The following is a 13,088-nucleotide window of genomic DNA, read 5'->3' on the forward strand; positions in this document are numbered from 1 at the left end:
AATGTGCACTTCATGCGAACCGAATGTTGCACATGTTAAAAACAGTGTATTGAAAACACATCTGCTCGCCACATGAGTGAGCTGCTAGTTCTTTCTGTGCTGTAACTATGCAGATCCTTTTTTCAAGACTAATAGTGCTAAGGGTGAAGGCATTGTTCCTTCAAAAGTTATAACTCCTTTCCACATTGGGCAGTCTATCACCCTGCTGCTGATCTCCTTTTTATATATCCAAGGAGGAAGAGACCTCAAGGGAACTCTGAGCTTCTACATTGATCGCTCCAGGGATCACTGAGTGGATAATCAGCTCTTTGTGGATTTTTCTGGAGCAAAGAAGGGAAAGAGCAGTTCAGAAACTGACCACTGCCTGGTGGATTTTCTTTCATATAAAGATATGCTATGGACTGGCCAAGTCACAGCCTCCAAAGGCCTATGGTCTCTTTCCTCCAGAGCCACAACTGTTAACATTGTTCTTGGTGCATGGAGTTCCCTGTTTTGCATATCTCTCAGGCTGCGACAAGAGCATCAGTTACAACATTCACAAAGCTCTACTGTCTGGATAGTCAGCCTTGTAGAAGTTTCCTGATCTGAGCCATTCCATAGGCCCACCACCCGATAAGATACTTCTTAGTATTTATTTACAAGGTGAAGAGTCTGTATAAAGTTCTCCTACGGACTGAGCAAGCAGCAGCCTCTAAAAGGCCTACAAGCTCTTTCCACCAGAGCCAAAACTGCTACTACTGTGCTGCTGCGTGGGGTTAACTGTTTTAGAAATATCCATCAGAACAAGTTACTTGCCTTCAGTAATGCTCTTTTGGTGGATGCTCTATCTAGCCACAGATTTCTCAGCAACCGACCCTTCTCTCTTCCCTCTTTGTTCTGTGAAATAGACTCCTTTGATCCATAGTAAAAAGATTCCAATTGGAGACTTGCACAATCTGATTCCTAAGGGCTCCTAGTCCAGCGGCACAGACCTGTCAGAAAGAAACTGACATTGACACACTGAGCTGGCAGTTATATTGTGGCCCTCGTCACTTCCAGGGTGACTCGGATGTGACACCAGAGTCGCACAATGCTATCTATTTGCACACAAGGAAATTGCTGAGAAAAAAAGTCTGTAGATCTCTAGACCCAGCCGGGCATCTGGAGCTGTTCACAAGATAAGGAATCTGCAGTTAGAGTATCTGCAAGAAACGGGGTTACCGTAGGTAAGTAACTTGGTCTTTCTGTTTTTCCTCCTTATTCCCTCCCAGCGCTAGGGTCTTGTTATCCTGGTGTGCTGTTTCTTTCTTCTTTGGGAGGTTTCCTCTGATCTTTTTTTTAATTTAGTTTAGGCACACTGGTGAGGTATGCTGTTTCTCATGAAGAGCATACGCCCTTTCCACTGATCCTGCTCAGTTGAGGCTATTACTTTGTTGATGTGTCCTGCAGTGTGAGGCTTCTGACGATTGATAAATAGGGACTTCATAGTAGACATCATTTGATATTCCTTTAGGAGTGGGCCTTGTTTGATCCTGCAGGATTGTCATCATGACTGATGAATGTATGTTGACTACCTCTACCATGGAAAGGGCCTGGCTTAAAACAGACTTACCCCAAGCCAGACATCACGTGCTAACTGTCATGATGGTCTTCTGCTTCCTTCATTACTTGGGCTGGACCAAGTCCTGCTGCCCTGTGCCCCTAGATCCCTGAAGGCTACAAAACAACTTCTACCCCATCCATACTATTGAAGTCACAGTGGTCTGCTCTTGCTGCTCCAAAATTCGCAAAGGGACTGGGCCCAAATACTTCTGCACCGCTAAAGTTGCAGAACCCTGCTGGCACAATGAAGCTCCTAGAGTTCCTCAAACCTGCTCTTGCTGGTCCCTAAGTTCCAGTGTGTGGTAACAGTCTTGTGGATCCTACAATGCCAATGGCTTTTTAAACGCTGATCCCTTTTCCAAGAGAAGCCAGGCCCCTTGATTGTTGAAGTCAGTATACATAATGTCTAGACATGTACTTGATTAGTTTAAATGTATTCAGTCCATGCAAATTGACAAAGCTTGCTTTTATAATAGGCTTGGTTTGCTACCTCCATTAGCTTTTCTTTATTGTTTTAATTCATTTCAGATTAAAACTTTGCTCACCTTCAGACACATTTGTTCCCACTTCTATCTCCTTTCTGTTACTTCCTTCTTTTATTCTTCCGTGCACCTCTTCCCTCTGTCTCACCGTATGCTTGCTTCCTTTACAGACTGCCTTCCCTCTCATTGACAGTGTGGACCCTCATGGATTTGTCTCTTATCGCCTCTTCCGAGATGCCACTCGCTACACAGATGGCCATCATGTAAAGGTATTTAATGCTGCAGCTCCAGAAAAAGAACCTCCCAAGCTAGACACTGCGGCTCCCTTTCCAGTTCTCTTGTCAGTCACTTTGTGCCTTAGAGGCCACGTCTTGTTATGTGATGATCAGTGTAGGCACTTGTATTTCTCTTTAAATACTCCTATAGGTAGGTGCCGGGACAGCCCAGGTTTTCCAGCAGCTGTCCCGGCTGATGTCGGCAATTTTGGCTCAGGTCCCAGTTTTCAGCGAGGGTCGACCGAAAACAATGGAGACACGTTTTTGTGTTTTACAACGCAGTACTCGTTAGCTGCTGTTACTAGAAAGCTATTTAAATAACACGTATAATACTGGGTTTGAAAGCTGACTATTTCTTGATTTCCTTAGAGCCTTGCCTGTGTTTCTTTATTGGTGAACGCTGTCATTCTGTGCCTCTCGGATGATAATGAATAGTCATATTTTTGCGAAATGTCCCTTCCAGAATATAGTCACCCTGCCTGTAGAGCCCAGAATAGTGTCAGAGTGTATTAGATTGAAGTTTGGTCTTTTCAGCCCCCCCCCCCCCTCCCCCCTCCCCCCTTTCAATCCCTTAGCCCGACTACCACACTTTGACACCTCATCTGCTTCATTTCTCCGAGCAAGAAAAACATACTCTTTTTTGTTTGTATTTTTGTTTGTAAAAAGGGGGGGAGTAATTATTTAAGAAACCTTCATAATCCACGCTTCCCCTCTCTGTGAACCGATCAATGACTCTAGGTATTAATGATTTTGCAGAGAATTATTTTACATAATTTACCACACCTAAGAGCTGCTTCTCCGAATACTGATAGGCAGCATGAAGGAACTCACAAGCCACACCCCAGCAGTTTTTTCACAAATATCAGTGGCAGGACCGTAAGGATAATCCTTCCAAGAAATGTTTAAAGCAAGGCGTCATTCAGCACATTTCCCCAAAACATTTTGCCCTGGAAACTTAGATTTTAGGCTAATTCTGGTGTAAAATTCTGTAAAAATGCGAACGCGTCACAGTCCTACTTTTTGTTTTTCTTTCTAAATACCAGTTTCACATTTTAACAACTGAGCCTCGAGGCAAATTTTAGTGCAGAACCCCTACAACTCTCATCGCCTCTCACAATGTTTTATTTTCCAGTGGGGCATTGGATTTCACAGGCAGTACTAAAGGAGAACCAATGAAATATTTAAATTTGTCCTCACAAAAAGGACCAAAGCTTAGGATACTTGCCTCTGTGCTCTAGTATGAAAACTACCATGGCCCAGATCAGATGTTAGTAGTACCCCGGTATGTAACACAGTTATGCACGTTTTCACATTACATCAGCTTGTTAAGCACCACTTCTAGGGCAGTACCCACAATGTTCCAGTATGTAAAACGCTGTAGCAAGGTCAGCGTCGACAATGCTCAGCATGTAGTTAACAACTGTTACGTGTTTTTTTTCCCTGTCTCATATGTAAAGCAACAAAGCCAGCCACTTTTCTGTATGCCCAAATATGTAAATTGCAAAAGCCAGGCCAGTTTTCAGTGTTCCCAGACTTAAAGCAGTATAGACAGACCAGGTTTCGTGGCATCCCTGTATGTGTAGCACAACAACAATGGTGGTGCTTCACCTTTATGGTAGTTAAAATAGGAAAGCTAATGAAGCATAATAATCGGCCCATTCCCACAATGCCCAGAATTTAAAGCATTGCAGACAGAGCATGATCTACAATGCTTTCAGTGTAGCTGCAGTGCTTCACTGTGTAAAGTGCATACTACCCCAAGGTCAGTATTAAATATCCAGAGAGCCCCTGTATTTTAGGCGCAGTTGATGACTACCCAGAGCCGGTACTCCTTTGCCTGAACTCTGAACGTTGGAGACCCAGCGCCCACGCTGAGCCAACTCATTATCGGCTGTGGAAAGCTGCCTTGTCTACTATCATAGCTTGTGTAAGATTCTGATAAGTTAACTTAGTACACTGTCATTGTCATTATTTAAGTTTGTTTCCTGACTGTGATCATAAAGAGCACACAGCGATCTTGTCTACTGCTTTCACCTTAAAAGCACCAAAGATCGTACCACTTTTCTCAACTGATGTCAAGAATTGCCTTCTCCATCTAGCAAGAGTTGGCTAGTTTGAGGTAATCCCCAACACTTTGCCTCCTTTAAGCTGTGAACTGACAAGACTGAAAACTCTGTGCTCTCCCCAAACATAAATACATAATCTTTCAACATTGTGTTTAAAAAAAACTTGTAATCATTTTATTTTGCAAACATGCTTTAATTTTGTAGAAGACATAAACTGTGTTCCTAACAAATCTATGCTGCATTAACAAAATATTGAACAATTTTAGATATTTACAGAGACTGAATTATTTGTAAAACTATGTCGGCATTGCATGAGCTCATATAGACATTGAAAAGTTGATATGACTTAGCTTATTAAATGGACAGCTTAACTTCACTTACATAAACCCCAAAGAAATTCGTTCTATGAGGAATTTTGGCCTAATTGGTACCTGTGTTGCCATTGAGCACCTATTTTCTGGAGTCGGTCAAAGCATCAGCCCCTAGGTGCGCCAACAAAGACCAAAGCATCCCTTCCTGGAGTGGGTCAGAAGCTTGAGCGCCCCCATCCGGTGTCTAATGATTTCCAGCCCCTTCTACTGTTTATCACTGAGGTGTACAAAGTATTTCGTACAAGAGCTTTTTGCAATAACTTTGAACTTTCCAAAGACCATTAAACAACAGATGGAGGAGCAATATACCAATCAAACATGAACGAATAGGGAAGGATGATCACTACTCAACACCACCTCCAACAACATACAATTGAGTGCATATACTGTACATTGTGATTTTAGTAAGGGCAGTGGGAGGTCTAGAAGACAGGCAGTGTCCTGTAGAGCGAAGAGGAAGAACAGACCAGGCCCTAAAGGCTGTTTAGTTCTTCTGCCGCACCCCAGAATTAATTCATCTGCATATAGCTGCATTCAGATGCAATGCTTTCTACTTCCCCATTCCAGTTACACTGGTAAGAGGAAAACGGAAATGCTGCAAACACCACTACCATATCTCTGCCCCAAACCACTCTATCAGGTTTCCAGGTGATGCTTCATTAACCACTGTCTCTGGCTCAGTGTAATGCTCATGTGATGTAGGGAAATGCATAACCATGTGCAACTTCTCATTGAGTTGTGTACATACTTGTCCTGTGGCGGGGACCCCAAAGCAAAATAAAAGTAACATCATGGTAAGGCTCAACCACAAACCATAATACCATCTTCTGATGGAAAGTGCAGACGAACGTGTGTGGGTAATTTTTTCCCCTTGGAGGCAAAGGGTGCAACAACATAATTTGCAGAGAGAGTTGGAGTATTAAGCTTGAGTGCAGGAGGAAAGGTGTTTATTGCAGTGGCTTGGTGTTGTGGGTGAAAAAATACATGGTATTTCTCGTGGATAAATGTAGTAGTATCTAGTGCTGTGATGCGAGTACAGCAGGCTTTTTTTTTTTTTTTTTGGCACACCGACGCAAATCACATCACGCATTCCTGAATTTTACCAAATTTGCATCTCTTACAACGATCAAAAAAAGAAAACTGTATGCAGCAATTCCACAGCAGTACAGGTTCTGTTGAATTTGCCATTCAGACAGTTTTTGGATTTTCATTTTTAGATTTTTGTATAGCGTGAATATAATCCAAGAAGGAATTTGGATCTTTTTGCAAAGGAGTATATTACCATGGATACAGTTGAAGGCCATGATTATAGCAGTGGTCCCTAAGGTTTTTGGGTTAGCTTGGATACTCGCACTTTAAATGTGCCTTTTTCTCTGGTTCACCTACAGACCAGATTTTACTTCGCAGGCCAACCATAAAAAGGTGGATTCCATCCATTTTGATTTTAGCAGTTTTTTGCAGTTGGTCTGCTGCTCAAGACATTTTATTTCGAAGCTTCATTCCATCCAACTTACCTTTCAGGTTGCCAAATTCCACCTCTTTCCTTTATTGATTGGATTTGTTAGTTGCACAAGTTCTATTTTGATGGATTTATTGTAGCTTTCTCCCTGTATGTGTGGAAGCTTTGCAGTATGATGTGCTCATCTTTTATGCTGCGCATACTGTTTTCCTGGCCCTCTGGAGTTGTTTTTTGTGTTGGGCTTCGATTGGATGTCTCCATTTTTCCAATACTTTAATTACTTTTTTTGTTTAGAATGACTCTGAATCTATAATCTTAGAAGCTCACAGTTCTCTTTCTCTCCAGAATTCAGGGGAATTGTTATTTGTCATTTGCTATTTAAAATAAATGAGTAAAGCAAAAGTCTTAGTAATCAAGATATTATACCTATTTATCAAGCCAGTGACTGTTTGACAACTGGTCCGAGTTGCTTTGGAAATGGGATGAGATTTTGTAGTTTGGACAAGCTTGTATGGATCAGATGATTAAAGGTCAAAGATCAATCAATTAAAGACATGGACTCGACAATTAATTGGTGCACAGTTTTATTTTTCCTGCTGGCTAAGAGCTAACATTGGCGTTCTGCCTGGTGATACAGAGGCATTTAGGTGGATCACTGTTGGTTAGTTGCCACTTAAGGCATGTTAGGGAGTAGGCACTAAACAGGCTGGGCGGCCCATGTTTGTTGAGAACACTTGTGGCAAAATGGTTAGTGGCTCTGGCTGTAAGTCCTGCTGTCTTTTTGTTCCTATATTGCATTGAAAGTCTTTGCAATGATAAGCTGCTTTGTGGATCTCAAAAACTTGAGGTTAATATTTTTATAATCTAATCAAGACTTTTCGTTGCAGATTCCTTCCCTAAGAATTATCCCCAGGCATCAGACTGGATCTGGAAACTTTTCGTGAGCAGTACCCCTGGGTGCCAATAGGTGGTGTTGTTCATCTCCATGTGGCATCAGCAGCGTTGTCTGCGCCTGCAGTAATGTTTGCGGTGCCTAAATTGGTGCCACCCAGGCACACTGAAGTCAGTTCTTTTCTTTTCATGTCAGTCATCGCAGATCCAGAGAAGAGCTACCCCTAATCATTATTTTACTATCTGTTTTTTTTGCCTTTCGCCAATGACTTTTAGAGGTTTTTCCTCCTGATGTGGCTGGAATGTCCACTCGTAAGGCTGGGTTCAAGCCCTGCTGCGCCTGTCACTGCTCTGTTAGTGACAGACATGCACCTTGTATGCCTATGGTGCCTTGAGCGCAAACTTGACTCGGAAGGCCTGTGCCATTTGCCACCCCAAGAACCCAAAGACCTTGAGGGCAATCCCTCAAGCTCCTGGCGGCTTGACGATCAAGATCCCAGTCGGGAGGAGGGTCCCAGGACCAGTCATGGAGCCCTAGATCTTCGTTGCACTCGAAGTTGGTGGGTCAGTCTGGTAAGTCCCACCACAAGAAGAAGTCTAAGAGGTCTCCGACTTCACCGCGTCTGTCAGCTGAGACAAGAGAGTGTCTTTCATTGAGGCCTGGCTCTGTGGTAGAGCCAGTGCCTGGTTCTTCTTCGCACCTCCCGAGTTTCCAGGAGCCAAAGTGACCCTCGCCCAACTCGAGGAGTTCTGTGAGGGCATGTTTGGGTGCCCCATTCCTTACAGTGTACCTTTGGGCCCTGAGGGTGTGTGAGAAGCCCCTCCTTTCTGGTTCTGTGTGGGTGGCTCAAGCCTTGGCATCAGTCGGGCCCCTAGGATGTATTCTCGGATCCGGATGACACCAGTCGTGCCATGTCTACCTTCCCCGGTGACAGTCCTAATGTTGACACTCCTGGCGCTGCCCCTATTCTGATCTATGACATGGAGCAGGAAGGGTGTCCTGGAGGAGAACCGGGCTGCACTCTCCCAGGCTGTTGCTGATGGGAGACACACAGCTAAGTTCACAATGCAATGTGGCTTGGATACCACAGACTCAGTAGGCAGAGCGGTTACATCGACTGTGGCCTCACAGTGTTACTCCTGGTTGAGGACGACTTGCTTTTCTGAGGCTGTCCAAGAGTTGCTCATGGACATACTCTTTGATGGCTCCAGTCTCTTCTGAGACAAGATACATTTGATGCAGGAGTGCTTTAAGGACAGTAGGGCTATGGCCAGGTCCTTGGGCCTTCCCATGGCCCCTCGTCACCCACAATCTGCCTTTTACTCCTTTTGTCGCTATGGAAAGGGCCTCTAACCACGCCTCTACCCTCCCAGCTACAGTACTGTGCATTCTTCTCAGCCTGTGTGTGGCTGGGTACCCACATACTCTGTGGGTCTAGCCAGTCCTACCCCTGTTACCACCAGCAGCCTCCAAACCCTCCTGACCTGCCCTCTTATCATGGGCACCCAGTTGGCGGCAGGATTTGTCATCACCTCCCACACTAGCGGTCCATATCATCGGACAGGTGGGTTTTGCAGATCGTCTGAAGGAGCTCCCCCCGCCCTGCCACTAACATGCGACAGGCTGACAGGATCACCTATTGCTTCTTCACCAGGAAGTGATGGCTCTGTTTGCCAAGGGAGCCATTAAGGGTGCATACGCCAGAAGTAGTCTGTGGTTGCTATTCCCAGTGCTTTCTGGTGCCCATTAAGGACAGAGGCCTTCTTCCTGTCCTAGACCTGCACCCTCTCAATTTCTTCCTCAAGAAGAAGTTCAAGCTGGTCACTTTAGCTCACTGTAGCTCAGGTCCTATCTGCCCTTGACCCAGGAGACTGGATGGTAGTTTTGGATTTGCAGGACATATGCTTTCAAATTTCTGTCCTGCCTGCCCTCAGGCGTTACCTGCGGTTCACGTGGTCCACAAGCATTTTCAGTTCACTGTGCTATTTTGGCCTTACCAGTGCCCCTCAAGTGTTCACAAAGGTGATGGAGGTGGTTGCAGCTCATTTGCAAAGATAAGGGGTGGTGCCAGTCTTCCCATATCTCAGCAGCTGACATGGTCCAGATCTCAGAGGGATCTGCAAAAAATCTGCAGTGGTAGCTCACGAACCGCAATTGGGACAGCAGCAGACTCCTCTCCCTTCCCCAAACAGACCTGGCAGTAGTGATCCAAAGGCTCTCATCTCTGGGAGAATCTGTAGTCCACATCAAACTGTTGGAGCTCAGAGCAATCCAGTTAGCATTGAAAGCCTTACTATCCTCCTCTAGTTCAGGTGCTCACGGACAACACCACCGCCACGTGGTACTACAACAAACAGGACGGGGTGGGGTCGTAGACCCTTTGTCAGGAGGCCCGCGTCCCTGGACATGGCTAAAACTTCAGGCAGTATCCCTGGTGGTTCAACATCTGGGTGACTTTCTGAACACCAGGGCAGATTAAATCAGACTCAAATGCCAAGCGGCTCATGAATGGAGCTGGCAAAAGGTATCCGAGCTCTATTCATGGAAAAAAATCACATTAAATAAATGTAAAATGTTGCACAAGCATTGCATAAAAGTTCATACTTGCACAAACTTTGTAGTAGGAGAAGGTTCATTTTGTTGTTAGCAAATAACCGTCTGCATTTCTTTAGCTTAGCTGTAAGTTACCATGGAGTGTTGGCATAAAGGGCCTGTTCAGAGCTTTATAGGTGTTATGGATTAGGGGTTAAGGGCTCAGAGTGTAGGGTTGAGTGTATGGGGTGTAGGGGTTATGGGTAAAAGATTAAGGATGTAAGTTAGTGACACAAGAATAAAGCTACAGAATTATGTGTTCGGTGGCATGTGTTGCTGCAGATACACATGCTGTGCATAGTCCGCCGTCTGGTGTTGGGTCGGAGTGTTACAAGTTGTTTTTCTTCGAAGAAGTCTTTTCGAGTCACGAGACCGAGGGACTCCTCCCACTTCGGTTCCATTGCGCATGGGCGTCGACTCCATCTTAGATTGTTTTTTTTCCTCCATCGGGTTCGGACGTGTTCCTTTTCGCTCCGTGTTTCGGGTCGGAAAGTTAGTCAGAATCAACGGAAAATTCGTCGGTATTGTTTCGTTCGGTATCGGGATAGTTAGGGCAAATCGACACCGAGCCTTAAAGAGCTCCGGTAACCCTTCGGGGTATTTTCGATCCCCCGTCGGGGCCTGGTCGGCCCGACCGCGTGCAACATCGACACTGATGGAACGGACCCCGTTCCGATTCTGTCCTAAATGCCACAGTAAATATCCTTATACAGACCAACATTTGGTCTGTAACTTGTGCCTGTCCCCCGAGCACAAGGAAGAGTCGTGTGAGGCCTGTCGCGCGTTTCGGTCGAGAAAAACGCTCAGGGACCGAAGAGCCAGGGGGTTGCAGATGGCTTCCACGCCGACAGGACAACAAGGGTTCGAGGAGGAGGAAGAAGAAAAAACTTTCTCCATCCGCGATTCGGATTCCGAAGAATTCGACGTCGACGAGCAACCAACCGTGAGTAAGACGTCGAAAGAAAGATCACACGAGAAAACAGACAAAGCCCAGGGGACGCCACTGCCAACAGGCCATGGCATAACCCATAAAGTAGGTGACCGTCCATCGGCACCGAAAAAGGGCGAGCTGGTGCCGAAGTCGTCCGACTCAGGTCGAGACACAGGCACGCAACACTCTCGGGACCGAGAGAGTGGTGCAGAAAAGGCTCGACACCGAGATAGCGGCACCGAAGCTACTCGACACAGAGACAGCGGCACCGAAGCTGCTCGGCACAGAGATAGCGGCACCGAAGATGCTCGGCACCGAGAGGCCAAGACACCGAAAAAGAGAAAGATCTCGTCGGAGCCGAAAACAACTAAAGACACGGTTTCGGTGCCAAAACACCCGGCAACCGAACCAAAAACCAGTTCCTACTCAGAGGAACAATCACTTTCCTCCCAACTAAAAAGACACAGATTTGAGGAGGAATTACAAACTACAGAGGTAGATCACACGCAACAGCGGATCTTTATCCAAAGGGGTACAGGTCAAATCAGCACTCTTCCCCCAATCAGAAGGAAAAGGAAGCTTGACTTCCAGCAACAAGACAAGCCACCACAAGCAAAGGTGGTAAAGAGGGCAACTCCACCACCCTCTCCACCCCAGTCAACTCATGTATCACCGGCACAGACTCCATCACCAGCTCATACCACCATGAGCCAGGATGATCAGGCAGCATGGGACCTCTATGATGCTCCAGTATCGGACAATAGCCCAGAGTCGTACCCAACTAAACCCTCACCACCTGAGGACAGTACAGCATATGCACAGGTGGTAGCTAGGGCAGCCGAATTTCATAATGTATCTCTACATTCGGAGCCTATTGAGGATGACTTCCTCTTTAACACCCTGTCCTACACCCACAGCCATTATCAAAGCCTTCCCATGCTCCCGGGAATGCTAAGGCACGCTAAACAGATTTTCAAGGAGCCTGTTAAAAGCAGAGCAATAACTCCAAGGGTGGAGAAAAAATACAAGGCACCGCCCACAGACCCTGCTTTTATTACATCACAACTGACACCAGATTCAGTATTCGTAGGAGCAGCTCGTAAAAGAGCCAACTCGCAGACATCAGGCGACGTACCACCTCCGGACAAGGAGAGCCGCAAGTTTGATGCAGCTGGGAAAAGGGTTGCGGCACAAGCTGCAAATCAGTGGCGCATCGCCAACTCGCAAGCACTCCTAGCGCGATACGACAGGGCCCATTGGGACGAGATGCAACATCTCATCGAGCACCTCCCCAAAGAATTCCAGAAACGAGCGAAACAAGTGGTTGAAGAGGGGCAAAATATCTCCAACAACCAAATACGTTCTTCTATGGATGCAGCAGATACAGCTGCAAGAACAATAAATACTGCTGTGACAATAAGGAGGCACGCATGGCTGCGCACATCTGGCTTCAAACCTGAGATACAACAGGCAGTGCTCAATATGCCGTTCAATGAACAGCAATTGTTTGGCCCAGAAGTGGACACTGCAATTGAAAAATTGAAGAAGGACACTGACACAGCCAAAGCCATGGGCGCACTCTATTCCCCGCAGGGCAGAGGCACATTTGGCACATTTCGCCAAACAACTTTCAGAGGAGGGTTTCGAGGTCAAGCCACAGAAGCCAGCACCTCACAAACAAGACCACCTACCTACCAGGGACAATATCAAAGGGGTGGCTTTCGAGGCCAATACAGAGGGGGCCAATTCCCAAGAAACCGGGGAAAGTTTCAGGGTCCCAAAACCCCTCAAAATAAACAGTGACTCACAAGTCACACAACCCCTTCACACAACACCAGTGGGGGGGAGACTAAGCCAGTTCCACAAATCATGGGAGGAAATAACAACAGACACTTGGGTCTTAGCAATTATCCAACATGGTTATTGCATAGAATTTCTCCAACTCCCTCCAAACGTCCCACAGAAAACACACAATATGTCAAAACAGCATATAGACCTTCTAGGACTAGAAGTTCAAGCATTACTGCAAAAAGACGCAATAGAATTAGTACCAAAAACACAAAAGAACACAGGAGTCTACTCACTGTACTTTCTAATACCGAAAAAGGACAAAAGTCTGAGACCAATATTGGATCTCAGAACACTAAACACCTACATCAAATCAGACCACTTTCACATGGTCACGTTACAAGACGTAATACCACTACTGAAACAGCAAGACTACATGACAACGTTAGATCTAAAAGACGCGTATTTCCATATACCGATACATCCCTCGCACAGGAAATACCTAAGGTTCGTATTCAAAGGAATACATTACCAATTCAAAGTGTTGGCATTCGGAATAACAACAGCACCAAGAGTCTTTACAAAATGTCTAGCAGTAGTAGCTGCACATATCAGGAGGCAGCAAATACACGTGTTCCCGTACCTAGACGA

General features: G+C 45.7%; 1 protein-coding gene across 1 annotated transcript in view; it reads left to right on the forward strand.

The window, feature by feature from the left end:
* TIMM50 (translocase of inner mitochondrial membrane 50) overlaps positions 1 to 13,088 on the forward strand; it is a 248,473-nt gene that overhangs the window by 196,862 nt on the left and 38,523 nt on the right. Inside the window, exon 8 of the mRNA XM_069206953.1 lies at positions 2,234 to 2,332. Within this exon, the coding sequence (XP_069063054.1) occupies positions 2,234 to 2,332 (99 nt within the window). The remainder of the gene's footprint in view (positions 1 to 2,233; positions 2,333 to 13,088) is intronic.

Source organism: Pleurodeles waltl, chromosome 9, assembly GCF_031143425.1.
Source record: "Pleurodeles waltl isolate 20211129_DDA chromosome 9, aPleWal1.hap1.20221129, whole genome shotgun sequence".
Classification (NCBI taxonomy): Eukaryota; Metazoa; Chordata; class Amphibia; order Caudata; family Salamandridae; genus Pleurodeles; species Pleurodeles waltl.